Here is a 22,706-nt window from a genome sequence, read left to right as displayed (position 1 = left end):
TATCTAGGCGGCACTAATTAACCCTATGTTAATAGTAGAGAAAACGAATAGGATCTATTTAATAATAGACTTTAAAGCTTACGCTCTATTAAAGAGTACTATCTTTAATAATAGGGGTGTAGTGCACCTAGTTAATAATATAAGCTACCTAGAAGAAAGCTTGTTTAGATTAGTTAAATATAAGATAGTTAAAGCAGGAACTTAAGCTTTTCTAATCTTAGGTAGAGGGACTAGAGTGATCCCTAATACTCTTAATAGACCAAGAGGTCCAAAAATAGAAGATTTGGTACTTACTAACGTAGTGTTAGTAGAAGGTTTTTATGTGAATATTATATTAGAAGCTTGATTGCTTAAAGCAGGAGTTTAGTTCCTTAGGCTAGATGCTACCTTGCGGTTTAGATTATTAGAAAAGAGCGTTGTATTAGCTAAGTTACTACGCAAGTTTAACTTAACTTTCCTAGAATACAAGCCCTCTACCCCTTATTAAATAATCTAAAGTATGGTGCCTAAACAACCCTAACAATCCTAGATAACTTACCTAAGACACGACAGTAAGGAGCTTTGGCACTAATAATTAGGCTATTTAGGACCTAAGGCGCTTAAAGCTCTAGTTAAGTTAGTAATAAATGTTAGGATTAAAGGAACTCCTAGGAGCAAATGCGAGCACTACGCTATTACACATGCCTAACAGGTTATATTAAGACAACTAAGGGAAAGATCACTACGTCTATACTACTAGGTATTATAGGATCTATTTAACATGCTAATAGGTATAGCTTACAAGCAATAGATCTTGGTATTAAAGTGCGACTACTTAGGAAAGCTTTATACCTATCTACTATAAGCTAAAAACCTTAATAAGATTATGCAGGTGTTTAAAAATTTTAAGAGCTTAATACTTAACTAATATAAGCTTAGTATAGTTAAGATTATACAAGACAACAACGTTGCAACACTCCCTTAGTATAGCGAATCTTGCTTTTAGATCTAGGTAGCTAATAATAGTATTAAAATTAAGAGCTTACCTATATATACCTATAAACCTAATAGAGGAGCAGAAAGAGTAGGGCAGGAGATTATAACAAAATTAATTAAAATAAGGATTAGTGCTAACCTACTAACAAAGCTCTAGCCTAAAATTGTTAAAGCAGCGACTTAGCTCTATAATATAAGCCTGTCCTATGCTTATAATATAATATTACCTAACAAAGTGCTAGATTATTAGTTTACTAGATACTTTAGGTGGTGGTAACTAGAGCAGATAAGGGAGGTAACTACTAATCTCCGCCCTAATTGGAGCGGAATATACGCCTATGGCTATTAAGCTTACCCCCTTAATAGAGATTAAGTAGCTAGGCGTTACAAGAGGGTTTTTAAGGTGAACCCTTAGGGTTATATTAGATATCTAGTAGGATACAGAGTATCTAACATATATAGGATATAAATCCCCTTACTTAATTAAATTATTACAACGCGGAACGTTACCTTTAATAAGGATCTTTTCTACAAAGAGAAAGATCTAGAGCAGCTTTAATAGTTAGAAGCTTAAAAGATAGTTAACGTTATTAGCAAAGATAAGATCTGCAATACAGGAGAAGTATATAAAGAGCTTAATATCTTTAATTAGCTTTATATTGCGGCAGAGTAATATAAGGAGTCTAGTAAGCAAGGAGGACTAAACCTAGCGCAGGAGCTAGGGGGTAGGGTAGAGCTAGAGGAGGTAGATAATCAGGCTAGCCAGCCTAGTAATTCATAACCCCCTAAGCAGACACCTCTAGCGTAGGTACTAAGCACAGCTAGCTTAGCACAAAGGATCTATACAAAGTCCCCTAAGCTAATAGGGCTCTAAACTCCTAAACTAACACTAGAACTAAACTTTAGTATAGGAAACAAAGGATCTATATAGGTTATAGATTAGGGTCTTACTACCTAAGATAGTAGTAATCTAACTTACTTTAACGCCATAATAGGTAGCTCCTAGGAAAGACCTAGAGGGGAGAGTGCTATTAGTAGGTCACTCTATAAGAGCACGGAGATAGGTAAGGGCACCCTATCTAGCTCTTATAGGGGTGGTGAGTAGAGCTCCTACCTACCCGCTTTAGGACTAGATTCTGTATCTCCTGCAGATCCCTCACAAGTGGCACCTAGAGCTCCTAGAAGAAGCAGAAAACCGTAAGTTAAAGGACTACTACTAACGCGTGTTAGTAAGCAAGCTTAGGGACAGGACCCTAATAAACCACTAGGAGGCTCTACAAGTACAGGGATATACATAGTAATAGATCTATTAGATATAGATCTAATTAGAAATCCCTTGCATAATCTTTTAGTATATCCTAAACTAAACGCTATAATCCACGCTATAATTACAGCAGCAATAGGGAGCAAATCTCCTAAAAACCCTAAAAGGAATACGCACTAGGACGCTCTACAAAAAGAGCTAAAATAATAGAAGGATCTCTATAACCACTAAATAGGACAGTAATTTAGAGACGCAGTATATAAAGAAATTAATACTCTGCTAAAAGCTAGTACCTAGGAGAAGATTAATAGGCTAAATATAGGAGAGCATCTACTCCTACTTAAATAGGTGTTTACATACAAGCTTAATTAGGATAGTTACCTAATCAAGTGCAAAGCAAGGATAGTAGTAAGAGGAGATCTATAGCTTACTAACTTAATTCATTTAACCTACGCAGCTACCCTAGCAGCTTAAACCTTTAGGACTACAATAGCTATTAGAGCTAAGTTTAACCTTAAGATATATTAATATAACGTTGTTAGAGCTTTCCTTAACGCCTTAAGGGATTAACACCCTATAGTTATCTGCAAGCTACCTAAAGGATATTAAATACCTAGGAAGTGCGTTAAGCTTAAACGAGCTCTATATAGATTAAAAGACTCACTATTATTATAGTATAATAAGCTCTTAACTACACTCTAAGAAAATAAGCTTATTACTTCTAAAGAGGAGCTATACCTATTCTTTAACAGAGATCGCAGTATCTTATTAATATTCTATGTGGATAATATCCTATCGCTCTATCACTAAAACTACGCAAGCTAAGCTTATAAAGTTATCTAAGCTCTAAAGCAAAGATATACTATAGAAGAGAAGGGACCTATAAGCTAGTTTCTAGGGGTAAGAGTAATCTAGGATAGAAAGAGACAGACAATAACGCTTATTTATAATAAATACATTAACAAGATTGCAAAGAAATTTAATCTAGCAGAGATAGGAAAATTCCCTACTACACTACTATTAAGTAAAGATATTAAAAAGAGCACTAGAGAAGCCACTAAAAAGGAGATTAAGGACTATCAGGAGCGCGTTAGATTAATCCTTTACACCTTAATTATAGTGCGCCCTAATATTACCTATATAGCCTCCTAGCTCTCCTAATACCTTACTAACCTATCTAAATAACACTTTAATGCGGTTAATTAAGTAATCGTCTATCTATACTAAACTTAATACTAATCAATCTAATATAGGAATAGGGATCCTAATAAGCTTATAATATACAGTAATGCGTCATTTGCTAATAATATTAATACTTAGCAATTATTACATAGATACCTAATCACGCTCTTTAGAGGACCTATTATTTAGAAGGCAGCTTAATAATTAACTATTACTACTTTAACTACTAAGGCAGAGCTCCTTGCGCTTAAGCAAGTAAGTAAAGAAGCAATAGCGTTAAAACGCTTTTTAACTAAAATACACCTTACTTTAGATACTACCTAGATAATTAATTGTAATAATTAATAAACTATTAGGTTAGTAGTAGGCAATAATAAAAGGATTACTACTAAGCTGCGCTATATAGATATTTAAAACATATAGCTTAGGCAAGAGCATGTAAAGGGATCTTTCTATATTACCTACCTACCTACTAGTAATATACTAGCTAATAGGCTTACTAAAAACCTAACTGTATAATAATTTATAAGGTTTAGAGAGCACCTAAAGTTATATAATAGTAGAGCATATATTATATAGCGTTAATTAAAGTAAGGTAGTATATAAGATCTATTAATATAATACAAAAATAACTAACTATAGCCTACCTCTCTATTATTAACTAGGTAGCTTCCCTAAGGAGCTCTATTACGCGCGCAAAGCGTGCCTTAGAGTCTATAGGGGGCCACCTAGGTTACCCTATCCTAGGATCTATAGGGAGAACCTTAGAGAAGCTAGAGTCCTTATCTTCTAATAAGGAGCTCTAGGCGCCCTTAGCTATAGAAGCAGCCTTGCGCGCAAGCTTAGTAGTAGCAGTAGTAGCTTTTACTAGCTCCTGCTATTTAGCCTTGCTCTCCTTAAGGAGCACTAAGACCCTTCGCTTCTTATCCTTAAGAAGGTCTTAGCTCTTACCTGCCTACTTCCTTACTAGGAAGGATAGCGTAGAGCGTTAAGCAAGCTTAGGGCTATTAGTTTATTAGTATAAGATCTTACTAAAAGTATTATAAAGGAAAAATTCTTATATAGATTATATATATTAGGACACAGCTATACCTAGAGAAGTACTACTAGCACTAAGTCCCCCTACTAGAAGAGTTATAGCACTCGCTATTAGACTTATTAAAGAGCGCTAAGCGCAGATAATTTAGACAAGTTTTAGCACGACAAATGCTAGGCTCTCTATAGCAGGAGGATCTTAGGGTCTCCTTAGGAGCTAGAGAGGGAGTAGGCGCAGGAGCAGGGGCCTTAGGCAGGGTCTAGGGGGGAGCAGGAGCTAGAGTTAGAGCTAGAGTAGTAGGAGCTAGAGCAGGAGCGCCTTGTCTTAGCTTTACAATCTTAGCCACAGTAGCGGCAGCTACGCGCTTAGCTACCACACACTCTATAATAGCCTTACGCTTAGTAGTAGCACGCTCTTCTTTAGTAGTAGTAGCTTTAGTAACTATAGCTTTAGCTACGCAGGAGGCAATAAGGGCAGCGCAGGTAGAGTAAGCGTAAGTAGCAGGTTTTAACTTTAACTAAGATAGGTTAGCAGGGATACAGGTATAGTTTAGATCTTTAGGGTTAGATAATCTTATAACTTAAGCTATAGTAAAGATTATAGTTAGGTAGATAGAGTTATAGAGCTCTGTCTAGATAATATCTACGCGCGTAAGCGTAGGCTAAATAAGGAAGGCGCGCTAGTTAGTATCTAAAGGGTAAGCTAATTTAACCCTTTAGATATACAACGCTCTAATTAGCTATACTACCTACTAACTATAAGCGCAACCACAATAACAAAAGATCTACCTACACCTAGGGGGTATGTTGCAGGAGGGATATTAACTAGATCACGAAGTATCTTAATCCTAATTAATCCTAATTAATACCCCTATATAACCCACTATCTAATTAACTGCTAGCTTACTACTAAGTGCCTAATAAAAAGCAGGAGCTCTAGTAAGGAAGGTTTACTAATTATTCACCTTCTAGTAAGGGTAGCTAAAGCTCTATATATATGAGTACAATCGTAGTAGATACAATCTAATAATCCATCTCCTAAATCATTCCTAACCTTAGTGATCCAAATTTCCACAAAAAGGATAAGATTCCTACACCTATAGGTCTTGTACAAAAGGACAAGAAGAACATGCCTATCCTAACTATAGGCGAGCTGTTCTCTATATACATTAGTAAGTTAGGCCTTTGTTAGGCCTAACTTAGCATAGAATAATAGGCAGGCAATTCTACCTTATTATTACACTACCCCCTCCTATAGAGAAAGGATAGTCCCTATCCTTAGGATCAGGTTCAGATCCCTTATTAAAGAAGAGCTTTTTGCAAAATAATTCCACCTTTACCTCTACCTTCACCTTTACTTCTTCTTCCTAGGGCACGGACCCCTATCCTTAGCCTGCCTATAACTAGCCCTCTACCTACTAACTTTCTTATTCCTATATCCCTAATTTTTTAATTATTTAACCTAATCTATCTAAAATCTAGTAAGTATTTAATCTATATAATTAAACAGTTGCTAATCTAAATTAGAACCTTTAGCTATGCTAGTACTAGTACTACTAGGAGTCCTCCCTATTACTTATCGCGCTCTCTATATAAGAGCTATTAGGGCTCTAGCTAGGGGCAGGTTTAATAATTTTAATTTTAAGTTAAAGAATTCTAAGAAGTACTAGTACTATATCTCCTAGAATAAGTATTGCAATCTAGTAAGTATCTAAGTCTTATAGGGTTCTTTTACTAATCCTAGCAGATTCCTTCTTTTATTAGCTAAGAGTACTCTACCCTTAGGGGTGCTCTAGAAGAATACTACAGCCTAATTAGAAACCCTGCTAAAGGGGATAAGGATAAGGAAGCTATAGTTACCTATTAGAAGGATATTAAGCAGTTTAAGGCTACTATTTAAGAAACCGCCTAAAACCTAGCTAAGTGCGTTACTATTGCTAATACTTAGACTAAGGGCATAGAAGCTGCTAAAATCCTTATAGCCACCTATTATACTGCTATATCTAATTTATGTTAGCTTTAGAATAGTATCTATAAGATAGTCTTAGTAGTTAGGGGCCTAATAAAGGCTATAAACAAACTTAAGGAGGAATTAGCACTAAATTAGGAGGTAACTTTCTTAGTGTAGGCTAAGATAAAAGCATTCCACAAGAAGCAGTCTAAATTAGTCCTAGCTCCTGTCCCTACTCCCGCACCTGCTCTAATCCCTGCTGCACTAGTTATCTAGAAGCTAGCGAAGAAGGATAGTCTAGGCGCTATCTTAGCTAATACAGAGTCTAAACTAGGTTCTAATAGAGAGATAGATATAGAATAAAGAGGTTTCCTAGGGGTAGTGTCCTAGGAACCTTAAAGGTTCTAAATAGGATATAATAATAAATAGTAACAAGAATAATAGTAATAGCTAGTAGTTAATAGATAATACGTAGCTAAATAGGATATAAATTAGTTCTAATATTAGGTATAATTATTGTAAAGTAATATTAGATCCTCTTTCCTGTTTTCCTAGGCTTAAATCTATTTTAGTAAGCTACGTAGGGGACCTAGCTAATTTAGATACTATTAGTAGAATACCTATAATTTATAGGGAGCACCTATAAAGTTAGAGGCAGGATACTAAATAGGATTAGGATTATATCTAACCTACTTAACCTTATATTTTAGCTTAGATTAATATAATTTACTAGCTAGGATTTCTTCTACCTCCTATTCCTCTACACCTTGTATAGGGGTACTAGGGGGTTTTAGAGCCTCTTATCTAGGTAACAGGTCTTAGGGATCTTTATATAGTATATTAGGAGAGAAAATGTTATAGATCTTAGAACTAGGTAGCAATTAGAGGTAATACGCGTTTCCTACTTATTCTAATACCTTAAAGGGACCTTCCTATTATTTAGATAGTTTTTGGCTAGGTCGTGAAATAGCAAGATTAGTAGTAGATAGATAAATATAGTTACTAACCTTCTAGTTAACTAGATAGTAATAGTAATTAGTAGCAGAGCGTATTTAGTCTTAAGCTCTTTCTATATTTTCTTTAGTAGTCTTCTAGGCGTTGTGTATCTAAGTAGTAAGGGATAAGGCGTCCTTATAGTTTAGTTTCTCTAGTATAGTAGATAGGGTCTTTTCTAGTTTCTAATTCTAACTTTGCTTTAGTAAGGAACTAAAGAGGAGCTAATATAGAGCTATGCTAATAGATAAATATAGAAGAGTACTTTAGGCACAGTCTATTATAGGTAGTAGGTTGCTCTAGTTATCTTAGTAATAGGATATAAAAGGCCTTAGTCTCTAATTAATATACTTATTTATAATCTTAGTTTGTCTATTAGTTTATTTATAGTAGGCAGTAAAGAGCTTAACCTTAGTGCCTATAATCTAATAGAACTTAGACTAGAAACTAGATATAAACTAAGGGCCTTAATTAGAAATAATAGTATCTAGAGTGTGTCTAAATTAGTACACCTACTAAACAAATAAGGTAGCTATACCTTAGGCGTCTATAGTTTTATAGCAAGGGATAGTAATAGCTTGCTTTAATAGGCGATTAATAATAACTATAATCTAATTGTAACTATATTAATCCTAGGGAAAATCCTTAAAATTAATGCACAGGTGTTGCATTAGTAGACTAGGGATTAGAAGGGGGTAGAGTATGCTAGGGAGTTAGTGCTATCTTAGGTGCCCTCTCCTGCATAGGATACAGTTTCGAACATAGCGTTTACAGGTAGCCTCTATACCTTTCTAGTAGTAATATTAGGCTAGAATCTAATAGGTTTTAGTAGCTAATAGGTAGGTAGTAGACACTTAATTATAAGCCTTACGAATTAGTCTAGTATATAGGACTAATCTAGCAGGCACGCAAAGTTAATCCTAGTAGAGAAGGAGTCTATTTTCTATCTAATAGTGCTTAGGTAACTCTAATCTTTCTATCTAGAATAAGGACCTATTTTCTTAGAGAAGAGTTTTAATAAGTTCTAGGGATCTAAGAGTTATAGGGTTCTAAACTGCTATAATTAAAGTAAGGATTAGTAAGGAACGCTTAGCTAGGTAGTCTTGCGCTAAGTTAGAGTTAATTTAGGGGTATAACCTATCTAGGGCAATTATTACTTGTAAATAATTATCCCTCTAAGTAGTCTTAAGGTTAACTATATCCTATTCCCTTCTGCTTAGGATATTAGCGCGGGCGTTGTAAGATCTAGGAGTATACTTAATTTAGAAGTTAAAGGGACTTATAACCTCTAGCTATCTAGCTTGCCTAGCACTAAGGACTTTAGTAGATATAAAGTACTCTAGTGCTCTATAGTCTGTGTATACTCTAATAAAGTGCTAAGTACTTATTAGGTTAGCACGCTATTTCTTAAAGGCGCAGATTATTGCAAATAATTCTTTATTATAGATTTCCTAGTTAAGTTTAGAACTAGTAAGGGTCTAACTAAAGAAGGATATAAGGTACTATTTCCTATTAGGATGCTCCTATAAGAGGATAGCTACAATAACTCTATTAGAGGCGTCTGTCTCTAGTTTTAGAGGGTACTTAGGATAGAAGTGAGCTAAGCTTAGGATTGCTAGCAGGGCATTCCTAAGCTAGTTAAAGGCTTGTTAGCATTCTAAAGTCTATACAAATAGGGTAGTAGGACTCTAGAGAGTGGTTAAGGGTTTAGCTATCTTAGAGAAGTTTTCTACAAATTGCTAGTAGAATCTAGTAAATCCTAGGAAGGACTTTACTCTAGTTATTGTCTTAGGAGCAGACTAGTTTTAGAGTACTTTAACTTTGTTAGGGTCTACCTCTAAGCCTTTGTTAGTCAGGATATATCTAAGGTAACAGGTATAGGTTATATAGAATTCGCTTTTCTTAATATTAGCCTATAATCTAGCAGAACAAAGACGCTTAAGGACTTTTTAAATATAGTCCTTGTAAATAGCAAGGTTTTTAGAGTAGATTAGGATATTATCTAGATAGGTAATATAGAAGTTGTCTAAATAATCTATTAGTATATTATTTATATAACGCTAATAGGTTACAGGTCTGTTATATAGCCTAAATAGTAGGACTTTGTATTTATAGGCACTATACCTAGTGCAGAAAGTAGTGTACTCCTCTAAGTTAGGGTCTATTTAGATCTTATTAAAGGCAGCATAAATATCTAGCTTAGTAAAGATTTTTGCTTTAGCTAGTTAGGATAATAGATTATCTATATAGGGTATTAGATACGCGTCCTTTTGCGTTAAGCTATTAAGCTTCTAGTAATCTATATAGATCCTAAGGCCTCTATTTAGCTTCTTAACGCATAGGATAGGAGAGGCGAATAGGCTCTAACTAGTCTTAATAAAACCTTTCTGTAGGTGCTCTTATATATATTCCTTAGTAGCCTAGAGTTCCTTAGTATTTTAATAATAGAGGGGACTCTAGTAGTTTAGAAGGGGTTCCTCTAAGACTATCTTATAGTTATAAGGCTAGTAGATTAGAAGTTTATTAGCCTTAGCCTTGTTAAAGACGTCCTAATAGGAGTTATAGTTAGATAGTAGCTTCTAATCTAACAAGTAGTGGTTAAGAGTATCCTATTTAGATAGGGTTTGGATCCTACACTTAATCTTGTACAGGCTAGTAGTAAAGAATTTATTAGAAGGTTTTTTTATATTAAAATAGAAAGTATTAGCAGAAATAGTAGTAATTTAGAATTTTACAGGTAGGGTAATAGTTAGCAATTAGACTAGGGTAGGTAGCGTAATAGGTGTAGTAGCAGCCCTATAAGTGGCTAGAATTTTAAGTATACTACGTATCCTGTTAATTAAACTAGGACTATTTTAGTTCTAGTTCTCCTCTTAATCCTAAAGGGCGTCTCTTTGCAAGATATTATAGGTAACTAGAGTAGACGGCACTTGCTAGTGGAGTTGTACTAGAATAGGAGGTGCGGGGTTGTAGGTTAGAGGATATTTCTCTAGCTAGATTAGTTAAGATTTATCTGTATTAATTAGGATTTAGAACTGTTTTAGCTAGTGTTATCTAATAATACAATCCTAAGAATCTAAGTCTACTATTATAAAGGGGCAGTTATAAACCTTTTAGCTACTAACTATTATATAAAGCTAAATGTAGTAGGTAACTAGGGAGGTAATCTAGTCCTAGAACCCTTTAATAGTAAGCTTGTATAGTAACTTTTAGATAGGTACCCTAAGCGTAGAAGAGATATTATAAGCAATTTTTAAATTAAGAAATAAGTAACCTTAGGCCCTAGTATCTACTAAGGCGTTTAGTTAAACACTAGATCTATTAAGGTATAGGGTTGTACGTGTAAGCAAATATAAACTAATAAATAATTTAGTTAAGGAAAGGTTTAATAGGTTATATTAAGTTAGGCCTAGGAAGGAGGATCCTCCTAGGCGTTGTTATTTCCTGTCTAATAGCTATCTAAATTAGTTAATTTAGCGGTATCTTCTTCCTTAGAATTCTTAACAACCTGTTCTACATCTATAGCCTAAATCCTAGGGGGTTTAGGGCAGTTACTAGAGAAGTGCCTAGGCTTTCTACAATTATAGCAAGTTACTAGGGTTCCTAGTGTAGTAGCGCTAGGAGTAGCTAGCGTAGCAGGTAGGGGTTAATTATTTTAAGGGGTAGTGCCTTATTATTGTAAGTAGGGTATATAAGGTTTAGCTATTAAAGGTCTATTATAGGGTTTCTAATTAGCGTCTAAATAGGACTAGTTTCTAGAGTGTTAGAAGGGGGTTAGTCCTTTTCTAGATAATAGAGTAGTCTAGGTAGGAGTAGATAAGGTAGGGTATAGGCAGTGTTCTATATTAAAAGCAGTAAGATAATCTACTATAGTCTTAAAATTATTGTGCTAATTCTATTAGAAAGTAAGGTTTAGCATCCTTAGGGAAGGTGTAATCTTTATCTAGAGGTAGTAATACTACTCTAATTAGGGTACTTCTCCTTTAATAGCAAGACTCTAGAATTATAACTTAAAAGCAGGGAACGTCTCTATATTAATTATATACAGGCGGTTAAATATAGTCTAACTCTTAGCTATCTTATTTCTAGTAATAAAGTAAGTTTAAAGGAGGGTAATTATTTCCTTAGCTTTTTAGAATTAAAGACTTAGGGAATTAGATAGGTAACGTGGCTCTAAGTATTCTCTTACTAGTCCTAAGTAGTGTCCCTAGACTAACACTATCTAAGCTCTAGAAGAGGGGTAGTAATTAGTGTTAATCTCTAGCCTATCCTAAATAGATACTTACTATTATCTAAAAGTAGGATTAGCACTATTACTAAGTGTAGAGATATTTAGTATCTTTTTAGATTATCTCTTAGCTTTTATAGTATACACTATAGGGTTTAATATAGAAGCTAAAGACTAGCTAGGTTAGGTAGTACCCTATATCTCCTTATAGAGGGAGGTGTTATACAACTAATTAGTAAGTTACTTAACTTGTTCCTCTAACCTCTCCTTTTTAGATAGGGTTAACATATATTTATCTTTAAGGGAGGTGTTGCTTTAAGATTTCCTAGGAGCACAAGGTACCTTAAGAAATAGATAGGAAGAGGGTCCTTTAAGGAGGGCGTTGTTAATTAAGTCTTCCTTATCTAATTTCTTTCTATTAGTAAATAGGCTTTTAAAAGTAGCTAAACTAGATACCCTTCCTTTGCCTTTATCTAATATTTTGTAGTTAATAAGAATAATAAATCTTTTCTTTTCTTTTAGGGGGTTTAGTTATAGGAGGATATTAGCTTTGCCTCTAATTCCTCTAGGCTTTTAGTAGTCTCTAGGTCTCTACCTTAACGTAATCTAACGCGATTTTTCTAAAGGTAATCTAGCACTACCTATAGGTCTAGAAGTCTAAGCCTATAGGCTTTAGTTATTAGAAGTTCTAATAGCTATTCTAACTGTAGAGTTACAGGGTTAGGTAGCTACTAGAACTAAATTAGTAGCTTAAAATAATAACAAATGCAATATTCTTAAATACTATTACTAGCTAGGATAATATTCTTCTTATAATATAACAACTTAGGTAAGTAGGGTATCTAAAAGGTATCTTATATAACTTAAAGGTATATAGGAGTGCGCGTCTATATAGAAAAGGATAAGATTCCTACACCTATAGGTCTTGTACAAAAGGATAAGAAGAACATACCTATCCTAACTATAGGCGAGCTGTTCTCTATATACATTAGTAAGTTGGGCCTTTGTTAGGCCTAACTTGGCATAGAACAATAGGCAGGCAATTCTGCCTTATTGTTACATTAACCTTAATATTATCCTTTTAAGGTTTAAAGCACCTATAAATAATAGTAACTAGCCTTCTTTAAGTAATAGTATAACCTTAATATTAAGTGTAAGTAATTAGAGAAAGATAAAGTAGTTACTCTATAATACTATAATTAATATCTATAATAAATAGTTAAAGAAGCTTAGCTAGATAATCTATACTATATTAGTAAGAAATACTCTACTTAACTATAAAAATAAATACCTAAGGGCTACCCTAGCTAATAAGAAGAAGCGTAGGAAGTGTAGTAAACCTCTATTATTACCCCTTAATAATAATTATAGTAGTAGTACCTAATTTATTTTACTATTAAAGGTAAAGCAAGTGTTTAAGCTTTAGAAGTAAAAGAACCTTAAAGAATAAGAGCTATAATACTAAAAAAGCAAGGTAATTAAGCTTTATAAGTAATAGAAGCTTACTAAAGCTTAACTTATAGAGGAGCGTTACTTAAATTAAGTAATTACTAAGAAGGAGTAGGAGAAGAAAGCTACCTAAAAAGCTACTATATATAATAAGTAGAAAACTACTAAGTAACTAGAAAAGTAACTCTAAAATAATATTAAAATATCTTAAATAGGTAAGAGGCAAATCCTTAAGCCTCCTACTATTATACTAGCTAAGGTGGTTAATAAGGAGCTAGTAGAAGAGGATATAGTAGTAGAGGTAACTTTATAGCGTAGGCGCCTAATTAGACCCCCTAAAAAGCTGCTTATATAATCTAAAATATTTAATCTACTCTAATAGATCTAATAATCGCAACTCTAAGAAATCTTGTAATAATAGCTATTGTGGGTGGCGCAATATCCTTATTTAGTGGGTGGTGGATTTTGGTGTTGGTGGGCGCTCGGTGGGGGTGGGCGCTCGGTGGTGGATCACGTTAGCCGATGAGACTTTAGTAGTATGTACGAATCACTATGATTCCAGATTCATGAATCACGTTGCACAATGGTTAAATAAGAAGCGCGCCGTGGTGATTCTTAATAAAGTATATATTTTGGTGGAACGAGTCGATGCAGTCTCGGACTGCATCTCAACGCTCATGATCCTTTTACCAAGGACTACTTCTTGCTTTTACCTCTTGCGTTGAATGTCTTCAATGGATCTACCTTGCCGTTCCTACCTCTGACCACCTTTCTACCCTTACCCTTGATAAACTTCTTCCGGTCCAGCCTAGGAAGGTTCAAGCCCACAAAGCCCACATCCTCTGGCTTCTTACCGCCAGGCAGCAGATAGTCTGGCACATGCTTGAGATGTGGTTGTATGCGCGCGGGGTGATTGAGGGTCTGATCGTGTCGCAGATGTGCCAGGGCTTCAGGGTTTTCCTCAAACTGGTCGTATTATTAGTAAAGGCTTCATGGCTTGCTGAGAAAGAACGCTTACGTAGCGCGAGAGTTTTGCTGACTTGGAAAGCTCCAATCGAATCTCCTTGATACGTGCCTCCCGAATCGCAATCCTTGTGACTGATCGCAGCGCATCGCCGAAACGGTACCTGAATGGCTCCAGCCGCTTCATGTCGAAATTGTAGTTTTCCAGTTTCTGGCCTTCCTCCTGGTGTTTCTCCACCTTTTTCAGTATCTCTTCGTCATTTTCACAGCCTGAAAATGTTGTTGATTTGTGTTTACGATACTTGTCTTTCGGTATGATGAAGGAGATGGCTGTGCCCGATTTGCCCGCGCGCGCAGTTCGGCCGATGCGGTGGAAGTATGATTTATAGGTGCCAGGGAAATCAAAATTGAGGACGCAGGATACATTAAGGAAGTCAATACCACGAGATACTCCAGAGTCGGTCTTGCTCTCATTCTCCTTCTTCGATTTCTTCTTGGGTCTCGACTCGCCAATCTCTTGCTGGCCCAATATCTCGGTCTCATCCGACGCAATAAGAATGTTGTAGATGTTCTTGTTGAACTCTTCGACGATATGGAGGCGGGAAGCGAGCGGAAGTTCGGAGTTCAGGACGCAGGACTTGATTCCAAATTGCTCAAGGAAGAGCTTCACGCGATACGAGCGGTCAGTGTCTCCAACGAAGACGATCGACTTGCCCTTGATTAGCTGCAACTTGAACATGGCATAGATCAAGAGAAATTTCTCCTCTTCCGCGCATTTTATGACATATTGTTTGACCTTTTGCGCGTTCTTGTCAAGGTCGTCGAGCTTCAGCACCACTGGATCCACGCAGAGAAGTGTACCAAGCGATTTAACCTCGGTGTTAAGCGTCGCAGACATGAGAAATTTCTGTACACCTGTCGGAATATTCTCCTCGATCTGGTCAAGGTCATCTTTGAAGCCGTAACCCATGACCAAGTCGCCTTCGTCCACCACCAAGTGTGCCAGCTCCGTCACCGAGAGGGCGCCATTGTTAATGTTGATCCAAGCACGTGCTGGAGTCGCAATAACAATGTCTGGCCTGTCGGCCAATTTTGCTTTGGTCACAAGCTCAGACTCCTTGCCAGCAATGTTCTGTATCCGAATGTCTTGTCCACAATATGCTGAGAGCGCTTTGGCGACTTTTGTGATCTGCAGCGCAAGCTCTTTGGTTGGTACAAGTATGAGCGACGATTTGCCCTTTCTGCGTAAAGTATTGTGCAAAATGGGAAGCAGATAGGCGCCTGTTTTCCCAGTGCCAGTGCCACTACGTGCGAGAATGTCTCGCCCTTGTAACGCCAGAGGTATTGCCTGCGACTGAACCGCAGTAGGTATGCTCCATTTCTGGTCTCTTATGCCCCGCAGTAGCCGTGGCTCCAGATCCAAGTCGGCAAATGACGGTGCTGGTGCTAATGCTGTTGCTTTCCTTGGTTTGGGCGACTCAGTCTGTGACGCATCGCTCGCTCTGCGTTTTGAAGCGGGCGAGGAACCGTCCTCGGCGTCGGGGACATCGTGCTCGTTGAGTTTGCGCTTCATCTTGTTTGCGGCCCTGATAGGTGTGGGGGTTGCTAAGAGTGGTGGTGATATGGGCTGTGAGCTGTGTAGAGTAAGAGTTGGCTTGTCTCCATGCATCTGAATCTTGTCTTTTCCCATAGCAGTTTCCGAACTTTTCGAGCGCTAGTCTTGAATAGGACTAGCGGGTCCCGCCTGCATCGGAGCCAGAGCACAGGAACACCGACGACTCCTTTAACCGCAACACGCTTGTATATGCTGGCTGACATCACTTAGTTCTTGCATTATCTATTAAAACATTTGATAAGGGCTTTCACGAACATTTGTGGCTCGTCAGCTTCGTATGTGTATACTTCGCTCGCGTGTGTCGTGTGTCATCATAGATCACAGTTGTGCGGTGCTTCGGAATGGCAGCCAAAGAAGATGAGATGTAAAAGCCGCCCCATCAACAATTACTAACAGAGATGGATAGATCCGGACTGAGAAAGCAGGAGGAGGATGTTCACAACTTCAATTGTTGGAAAGACATCACGTAGCCTTTTCCGCCTCGTGCAAGTATTGCATCGATGGGTGCTAAACGAACACCGGACTAAGCATCGAAGCTATTCAGGCATGGTACCATCTTCTGTAACATGTGGCGGCTTAGCTAGACTCAGACCCCTTTACAGACCGGCCCAACTTCAATGGAGGAAACATGGCGAGCTTCCAGCGTTCTAGGGCGAGGCCATATGAAACATGTTCGCTGTTTTAGTTACCTCGCACAGCTCGAGCACACCTACTGGCCGACCTCGGCAAGACTTCTATGGCGCTTTTTTCGAGGAATAATTCACACACTTCTTGAATAGACTAATTCAAATCACTTATCTTCTCGAATGGTGTCGGTACATGTCAATTCTGGAAGGAAATACCACGTCTTTGTCGCAGAATATCTGTCATACTGTAATACCAGATTGAAGACCTACCAGCCGAGATTGTAACGATAGTTCATGGGAATGACTGCTACTGCGTAGCTGATCTTCATCAGGAGCGCCACAGTACGCCGGAAAGCTTCTGACGGAACGCTAGAAAGACAAGGTTTAGTGGATGGGCTCCCTTTCGAACAGGAAGTGTACGATCAGACCCCTTAGATCGACGTAGAGTTCTCCACATTATCGCTTTTGTACGCCAGGCATTACAATTTCAAAACGAGGTGTGCTATGTTTGTCTTCCCCAATAGCCTCACTGGTGGCACGTTATCGGGCCGGGCAGTTTGGCTACATCTTTGCACTAGCTTAGCTACATGAAGCTTTTCGAAATGCGGGTGCCAGTGTAGATGGTGAAGCTCTCAATGGCTTTTGGAAGGTTTGCAAACCTACACGCCCAAATGAGAAGGGAGAAATGTTGTGGAGGCAATAGATGTGCCCAAACTTTGGGACGAAAAGCTGACTATAAAGGCTGCAACCTCTCCTGTACTCATAACAGCATCAAGATTACAGCAGCTCAACGCATTAATTACCTTTCGTCAATCGTTTCATTTAATCCCCTAACACCAACACTCTTTTAATTCATTGCACAGTCAATCAGGAAACTCTGCTATCATCATGTACATTTCTACCATCAGTATGAGCGTCATGCTCTCCGCCATCGTCTTGGGCGCGCCCGTCCCAAAAGCAGCCACTGGTTCCCCTCTCTCCGCCCTTGGTGGTTCCCCTCTCTCCGCCCTTGGTGGTTCCCCTCTCTCCGCCCTTGGTGGTTCCCCTCTCTCCGCCCTTGGTGGTTCACAGCTTCCTGACCTCACTACTGTTACCAAATCCAACCTTCCCATCGTTGGCGGTCTTCTTGGAACCAGACGACTCGCGGGCGATGTCGAACAGAGCCATTACGAGAAGCGCGCATGGCCACTTGTCGGCGGGGGTGCTCGCAGCGTGGGTTTTCAGGGCATAGGCCTAGTTGGAGGCATTGATCATGTCCATACAGGCCTTGGTGCTCACAGTGGCCTTGGGGTGGGAAGAGGCGCGGGCGCTCGGCTAGGAGCTGGAGTGGGCGTTGGATTAGACGCCGGATTGGACGCTGGATTGGACACCGGAGTAGGCGCTGGAGTAGGCGCTGGAGTAGGCGCTGGAGTAGGCGCTGGAGTAGGCGCTGGAGTAGGCGCTGGAGTGGGCGCTGGAGTGGGCGCTGGAGTGGGTGTTGGATTGAACGCTGGAGTAGGCGCTGGAGTGGGCGTTGGACTGGACACTGGATTGGACGCTGGAGTAGACGCCGGAGTGGGTGTTGGAGTAGGAGGTGGTGTGGGCGTTGGAGTGGACACTGGATTGGACGCTGGAGTAGGCGCTGGAGTGGGTGTTGGAGTAGGAGGTGGTGTGGGCGTTGGAGTGGACACTGGATTGGACGCTGGAGTAGGCGCTGGAGTGGGTGTTGGAGTGGGTGTTGGAGTAGGAGGTGGCGTGGGCGTTGGAGTGGGAGGTGGTTTGGACGGTGATAATTCTGGGGAGGAGAATTCTGGCGGCCACAACTTTGGGGAGGAACACTCTGGCGACAGCGACTGTGGGGATGCGAACTCTGGCGAGAATGAGGGCTATGCAACCAACGTCGCTGAAGGCGCCACTGACGAGAAGTGATAGGCGATAAAGTTGAGTTACGACCTTGTTGGGAAGTCAAACCCTATGCTATGATTGCATAAGAGCTTTTGGGACCGCAGCAGATAGCTTCAGTCGCACTGTTTCTGATCAGTAGTCCTTTGATTAGAGTGCCTCATGTTTTGGAAAATCAATATTTGATGCAGATGTTTGCGACCTTTGATGAAAGACACATTGTTAGTATATGAAAATTGATCAACTGTATACGTAAACTCGCGCGATTATGCATCCACTATTTGCTGGTCTCTGTGAAAGTGTGGTAAGAGAACGAGCGAAGTATTCCATGCACGGCCTACACATACTGGTAAGGTGGGGTTTATGATGGTCATCTCATGTATTAATGCAGTTTGCAGTTTTTGCTGATGTGCTGCTGCCTGAAGGTATGAGCTATACCTAATGAGATAGCGCCAAGCTAAGCACGTGATGAAATGGCATCAGGGGTTCCAAAATCCAGCCCTGCCTCTTCACTCGCCTGATTGCGAAAACCCGCCCCACCGTTTTAGCGTCTGCGTTTCCGTACAAGTCTTGATTGCCGCCAAAGTTTTTTTGATTCACTCAAGCATTGTGAAGAACAAATGTATGTAGGTATTGCAGCTAACGGCGACTAGGAGTCTGCAGAGATCATGCGATCGCCGAACCTGCGGACATCCACAGGAGACGGAAGAACAACGAACGGCGACTGTACCATCTCAAAACTCCCACAATATCAAGTGTTGTCTATCAGGGGAACCATTACACGCGGAAGACTGCAGGAGACGGGTACTGTACAGGATGTATGAGTCGCGAGACCATCTCCAAGTGGAAACAAGAATGAGGCTCATGGTCAAATATCATGCAGCTTTCATGCAGTGAGCTCGAGCCAGACAAACTCCATGCTGCTTTGAAAATTCTTCATCATCTGAGAGATGGTTCAGACTATCAGTGTTCTTAGGCCTCGATAAGGTCCATTGATTCCTAACGAGGTGCCCGCAGAGCCCGCGTCCAAAGAAATGTGGACGACAGTTCTAAACTTTACGATACCAGATTGATCACTCGGACAAAGAAGAGCCCGTCATTTTGGTCCCGGTCGGTCGTCCCAAGAAGTCCACCTCAATTACGTAATTGTCTGACTTCGGTCGTCCCAAGAATTCCACTTCAGTTGCGCAATTGTCTGACTTGGAGTGGAGAGGCTCTTGACTTTTCACGAAAAAGAGGCTCTAACTTACGCATTGATGCACTCTGCCTATTCTGGATATCCAATCACAGATCTTAGCTTTTCAGGTTGTCGGAACGTTCTGTTGGCAATCTGCGACGAACCCAGAATGAACAACCTAACCCAACTGACCTACTCACGCTCATTCTTCCTAGAATCCCACATGCAAAATCAGAAGGTGCTTAAATACCATTGCAATCCTTCTCACCATGACAACTTCATCCCTTCCACGGTCAAACGGTAGCACAAGTTTGTGTGACTTCCACAATGGCCTGTTCGCTCTCAGTCCCTGCTCTACCATCCTTGGTGAATAACCAGGCCCCTACCTTCAGTTTTGATCATGCCAAATATGTACACCCTGATGCCTTCGGAGTTCGCATCGCCTACGTCTCTGCAGGCTCTACATGCTTCACGGGTGCTCCTGGCATACCAACCTTTACGCCTATGCTCGTCAACTCTGTGGCTGGCTATACCCAGACCTGTAGCTATACCGCAAATGGAACCACTTCTACAGGCTTATACTGCCCGACGGCTTATCTTCAGAAATTTCCCAATACAGGCACTCTCACAATAAGCTTCAGAGATGTGGCTTCGAATGGTGTGAAGCCACTGCCCTATATGGCTCGCTTTGGTACCTCGCCCGGCCCTGGTGTAACCACGGTGACTACAACGGCTTCGACTTCGACAATAAGTACCTCCACAGAACAGCAGTATGCATTCACTGCATTAGTATTCAGGCCCACCGCCACCGTTACAGAAGTGTCTACGAGGACAGCAGCGACTACTAGCACGATCACCCTCAGCTCTACCGGATGCAAGAACGGAGGTGTAAATGCAGGTAGCAGCAGTTCAGACGCTTCCATTGCTGGGATATCATCTGTTATAGACAACGTCTCGTCAACACCTCAGTCTCAGTTATTACCTCCTCCACTGTTATTCTCGTTAGCGCTGTCGTTAGCAGCACCCGCAGTCTCGATTGCGAAAACTACGGACACGGTACTTCCCTCGATAGCGACAGCCTCCCTTTCAGCAGCTCTATCATCAGTGTCACCAGCGCCATTCCTACCAGGTCTATCGGCAATCCTACCGCCGCTATCAACATCTCTACCACCAGTCTTGACATCCCCAATCGCAAAACCATCAGTCTCGATAGCGGTGCCTCTATCTTCAGGCTTCGCCGGACCTCTCTCATTATTAACGCCTCTGCCGTCTGTGCCGTCTGTCTCACCTGTCTCACCTCCCTTAAAAACAGCACTTCTACCAGGGCTATCGATATTCTTACCGCCCCTATCAGCACTTCTACCACCTGTCTCGGTATCGACAGCCTTGGCATCAGTATCTCTACCGGCAGTCTCAATATCCCTAGTTACAAAGCCATCAATCTCGACAGCAGTACCTCCATCTTCAGTCTCCGTGCCACCAATCCCGATTTCGAACCCTCTGCCGTCTGTCTCGGTATCAGCAGTCCGGGTATTGTTTCCTCTGCCATCCATATCGCTTTCCCCAATCGTGCTGCCTATACCGCAGATTTCAATACCTTCACTTCCTCTGCCGTCCGTATCGCTTTCCCCAATCGTGCTGCCTATACCGCAGATCTCGATACCTTCGCTTCCTCTGCCGTCCGTATCGCTTTCTCCAATCATACTTCCTGTACCGCAGATTTCGATACCTTCGCTTCCTCTGCCGTCCGTATCGCTTTCCCCAATCGTACTTCCTGTACCGCAGATTTCGATACCTTCGCTTCCTCTGCCGTCCGTATCGCTTTCCCCAATCGTACTTCCTGTACCGCAGATCTCGATACCTTCGCTTCCTCTGCCGTCCGTATCGCTTTCTCCAATCATACTCCCTGTACCGCAGATTTCGATACCTTCGCTTCCTCTGCCGTCCGTATCGCTTTCCCCAATCGTACTTCCTGTACCGCAGATCTCGATACCTTCGCTTCCTCTGCCGTCCGTATCGCTTTCTCCAATCATACTTCCTGTACCGCAGATTTCGATACCTTCGCTTCCTCTGCCGTCCGTATCGCTTTCCCCAATCGTACTTCCTGTACCGCAGATCTCGATACCTTCGCTTCCTCTGCCGTCCGTATCGCTTTCTCCAATCATACTCCCTGTACCGCAGATTTCGATACCTTCGCTTCCTCTGCCGTCCGTATCGCTTTCCCCAATCGTACTTCCTGTACCGCAGATCTCGATACCTTCGCTTCCTCTGCCGTCACTGTCGATTCCGAACATACCGATTCCACAGGTATCTATATCCATACCACTACCATCGCTCTCGGTACCAGAAATAATCATACCAGAGATATCGATCTCACTGCCTCTGCCGTCGCTGTCTATTCCAAAACTACCGGTTTCAGCGGTGTCTGTATCACTTCCTCTGCCCTCCCTTTCAATACCAGAGCTATTTATCCCAGAAGTGTCGATTTCACTGCCAGTACCTTCAGTCTTGCTACCAACAGTATCGTTACCTTCTGTGCAGATAACTTCACTGCCAATTCCCTCAGTCGCGATTCCGTCGATCGCGATACCAACCCTATCACTCGCCATCCCATCAACCAAGATACCAGTATCGTCAATTGCGACCCCAATCATATCAATCGTCATTCCAGCAATCCCAACGCCATCAGTCGCTGTTCCAACTCTCACACTACCCTCAATCGGGATACCGATCCCATCAGTGGCGATTCCGTCAATCCTGACCCCAGCAGTTTCTGTACCAGCTGTCTCAATCCCGGCAGTTTCAGTAGTAGTAATCTCAGTACCAACGTTTGCGATATCGTCAATCTTAGTCCCAGCAATCTCGATCCCCGCAGTTCCAGTGCCAACACTGGCGATACCGTCAATCTCGGTCCCGACACTCGCAATACCGTCAATCTCTGTCCCGACAGTCTCAATCCCCGCATTTTCAGTGCCAAACCTTCCCATGCCGTCAATCGTGATGCCGTCAATCTCAGTACCAGCAATCTCAGTCCCGACGCTCGCGATACCCTCGATACCCTCAATCCCCGCAGTCTCAGTACCAGCAGTCTCAGTACCAACACTCGCGATACCCTCGATTCCCGCAGTCTCTGTACCAGCAGTCTCAGTCCCAACACTCGCGATACCCTCAATTCCCGCAGTCTCAGTACCAGCAGTCTCAGTACCAGCAGTCTCAGTACCAACACTCGCGATACCCTCGATTCCCGCAGTCTCTGTACCAGCAGTCTCAGTCCCAACACTCGCGATACCCTCGATTCCCGCAGTCTCTGTACCAGCAGTCTCAGTACCAGCAGTCTCAGTACCAACACTCGCGATACCCTCGATTC

The 22,706-nt window shown here is 40.7% G+C and overlaps 4 protein-coding genes across 4 annotated transcripts; 2 read left to right on the top strand and 2 right to left on the bottom strand.

The window, feature by feature from the left end:
• Positions 1-13,676: 13,676 nt before the first annotated feature.
• On the bottom strand, positions 13,677-15,754 carry DBP9 (ATP-dependent DNA/RNA helicase; the record flags this gene model as incomplete). Its single annotated transcript, XM_003845846.2, has 2 exons — positions 13,677-14,043; positions 14,096-15,754. Coding segments are annotated over 2 exons (1,929 nt in total), but the record flags the coding sequence as incomplete, so codon positions are not given.
• A 1,415-nt stretch (positions 15,755-17,169) lies between these two features.
• Positions 17,170-18,189, top strand: IAQ61_007005 (uncharacterized protein; the record flags this gene model as incomplete). The annotated part of the gene is made up of 1 exon (XM_066097397.1): positions 17,170-18,189. One exon carries the CDS (start codon positions 17,170-17,172, stop codon positions 18,187-18,189), a length of 1,020 nt encoding a protein of 339 aa, XP_065952874.1.
• A 1,477-nt stretch (positions 18,190-19,666) lies between these two features.
• On the top strand, positions 19,667-20,187 carry IAQ61_007004 (uncharacterized protein; the record flags this gene model as incomplete). The annotated part of the gene is made up of 2 exons (XM_066097396.1): positions 19,667-20,109; positions 20,157-20,187. 2 exons carry the CDS (start codon positions 19,667-19,669, stop codon positions 20,185-20,187), a joined length of 474 nt encoding a protein of 157 aa, XP_065952873.1.
• A 123-nt stretch (positions 20,188-20,310) lies between these two features.
• IAQ61_007003 (uncharacterized protein) lies at positions 20,311-21,948 on the bottom strand (the record flags this gene model as incomplete). The annotated part of the gene is made up of 1 exon (XM_066097395.1): positions 20,311-21,948. One exon carries the CDS (start codon positions 21,946-21,948, stop codon positions 20,311-20,313), a length of 1,638 nt encoding a protein of 545 aa, XP_065952872.1.
• Between the last annotated feature and the right edge of the window lie 758 nt (positions 21,949-22,706).

This window comes from Plenodomus lingam (assembly GCF_022343315.1).
Source record: "Plenodomus lingam strain CAN1 chromosome Unknown contig_26, whole genome shotgun sequence".
NCBI lineage: Eukaryota > Fungi > Ascomycota > Dothideomycetes > Pleosporales > Leptosphaeriaceae > Plenodomus > Plenodomus lingam.
The sequence above is the reverse complement of the archived record's forward strand: the minus strand, read 5'-3'. Positions and strand labels throughout refer to the sequence as shown.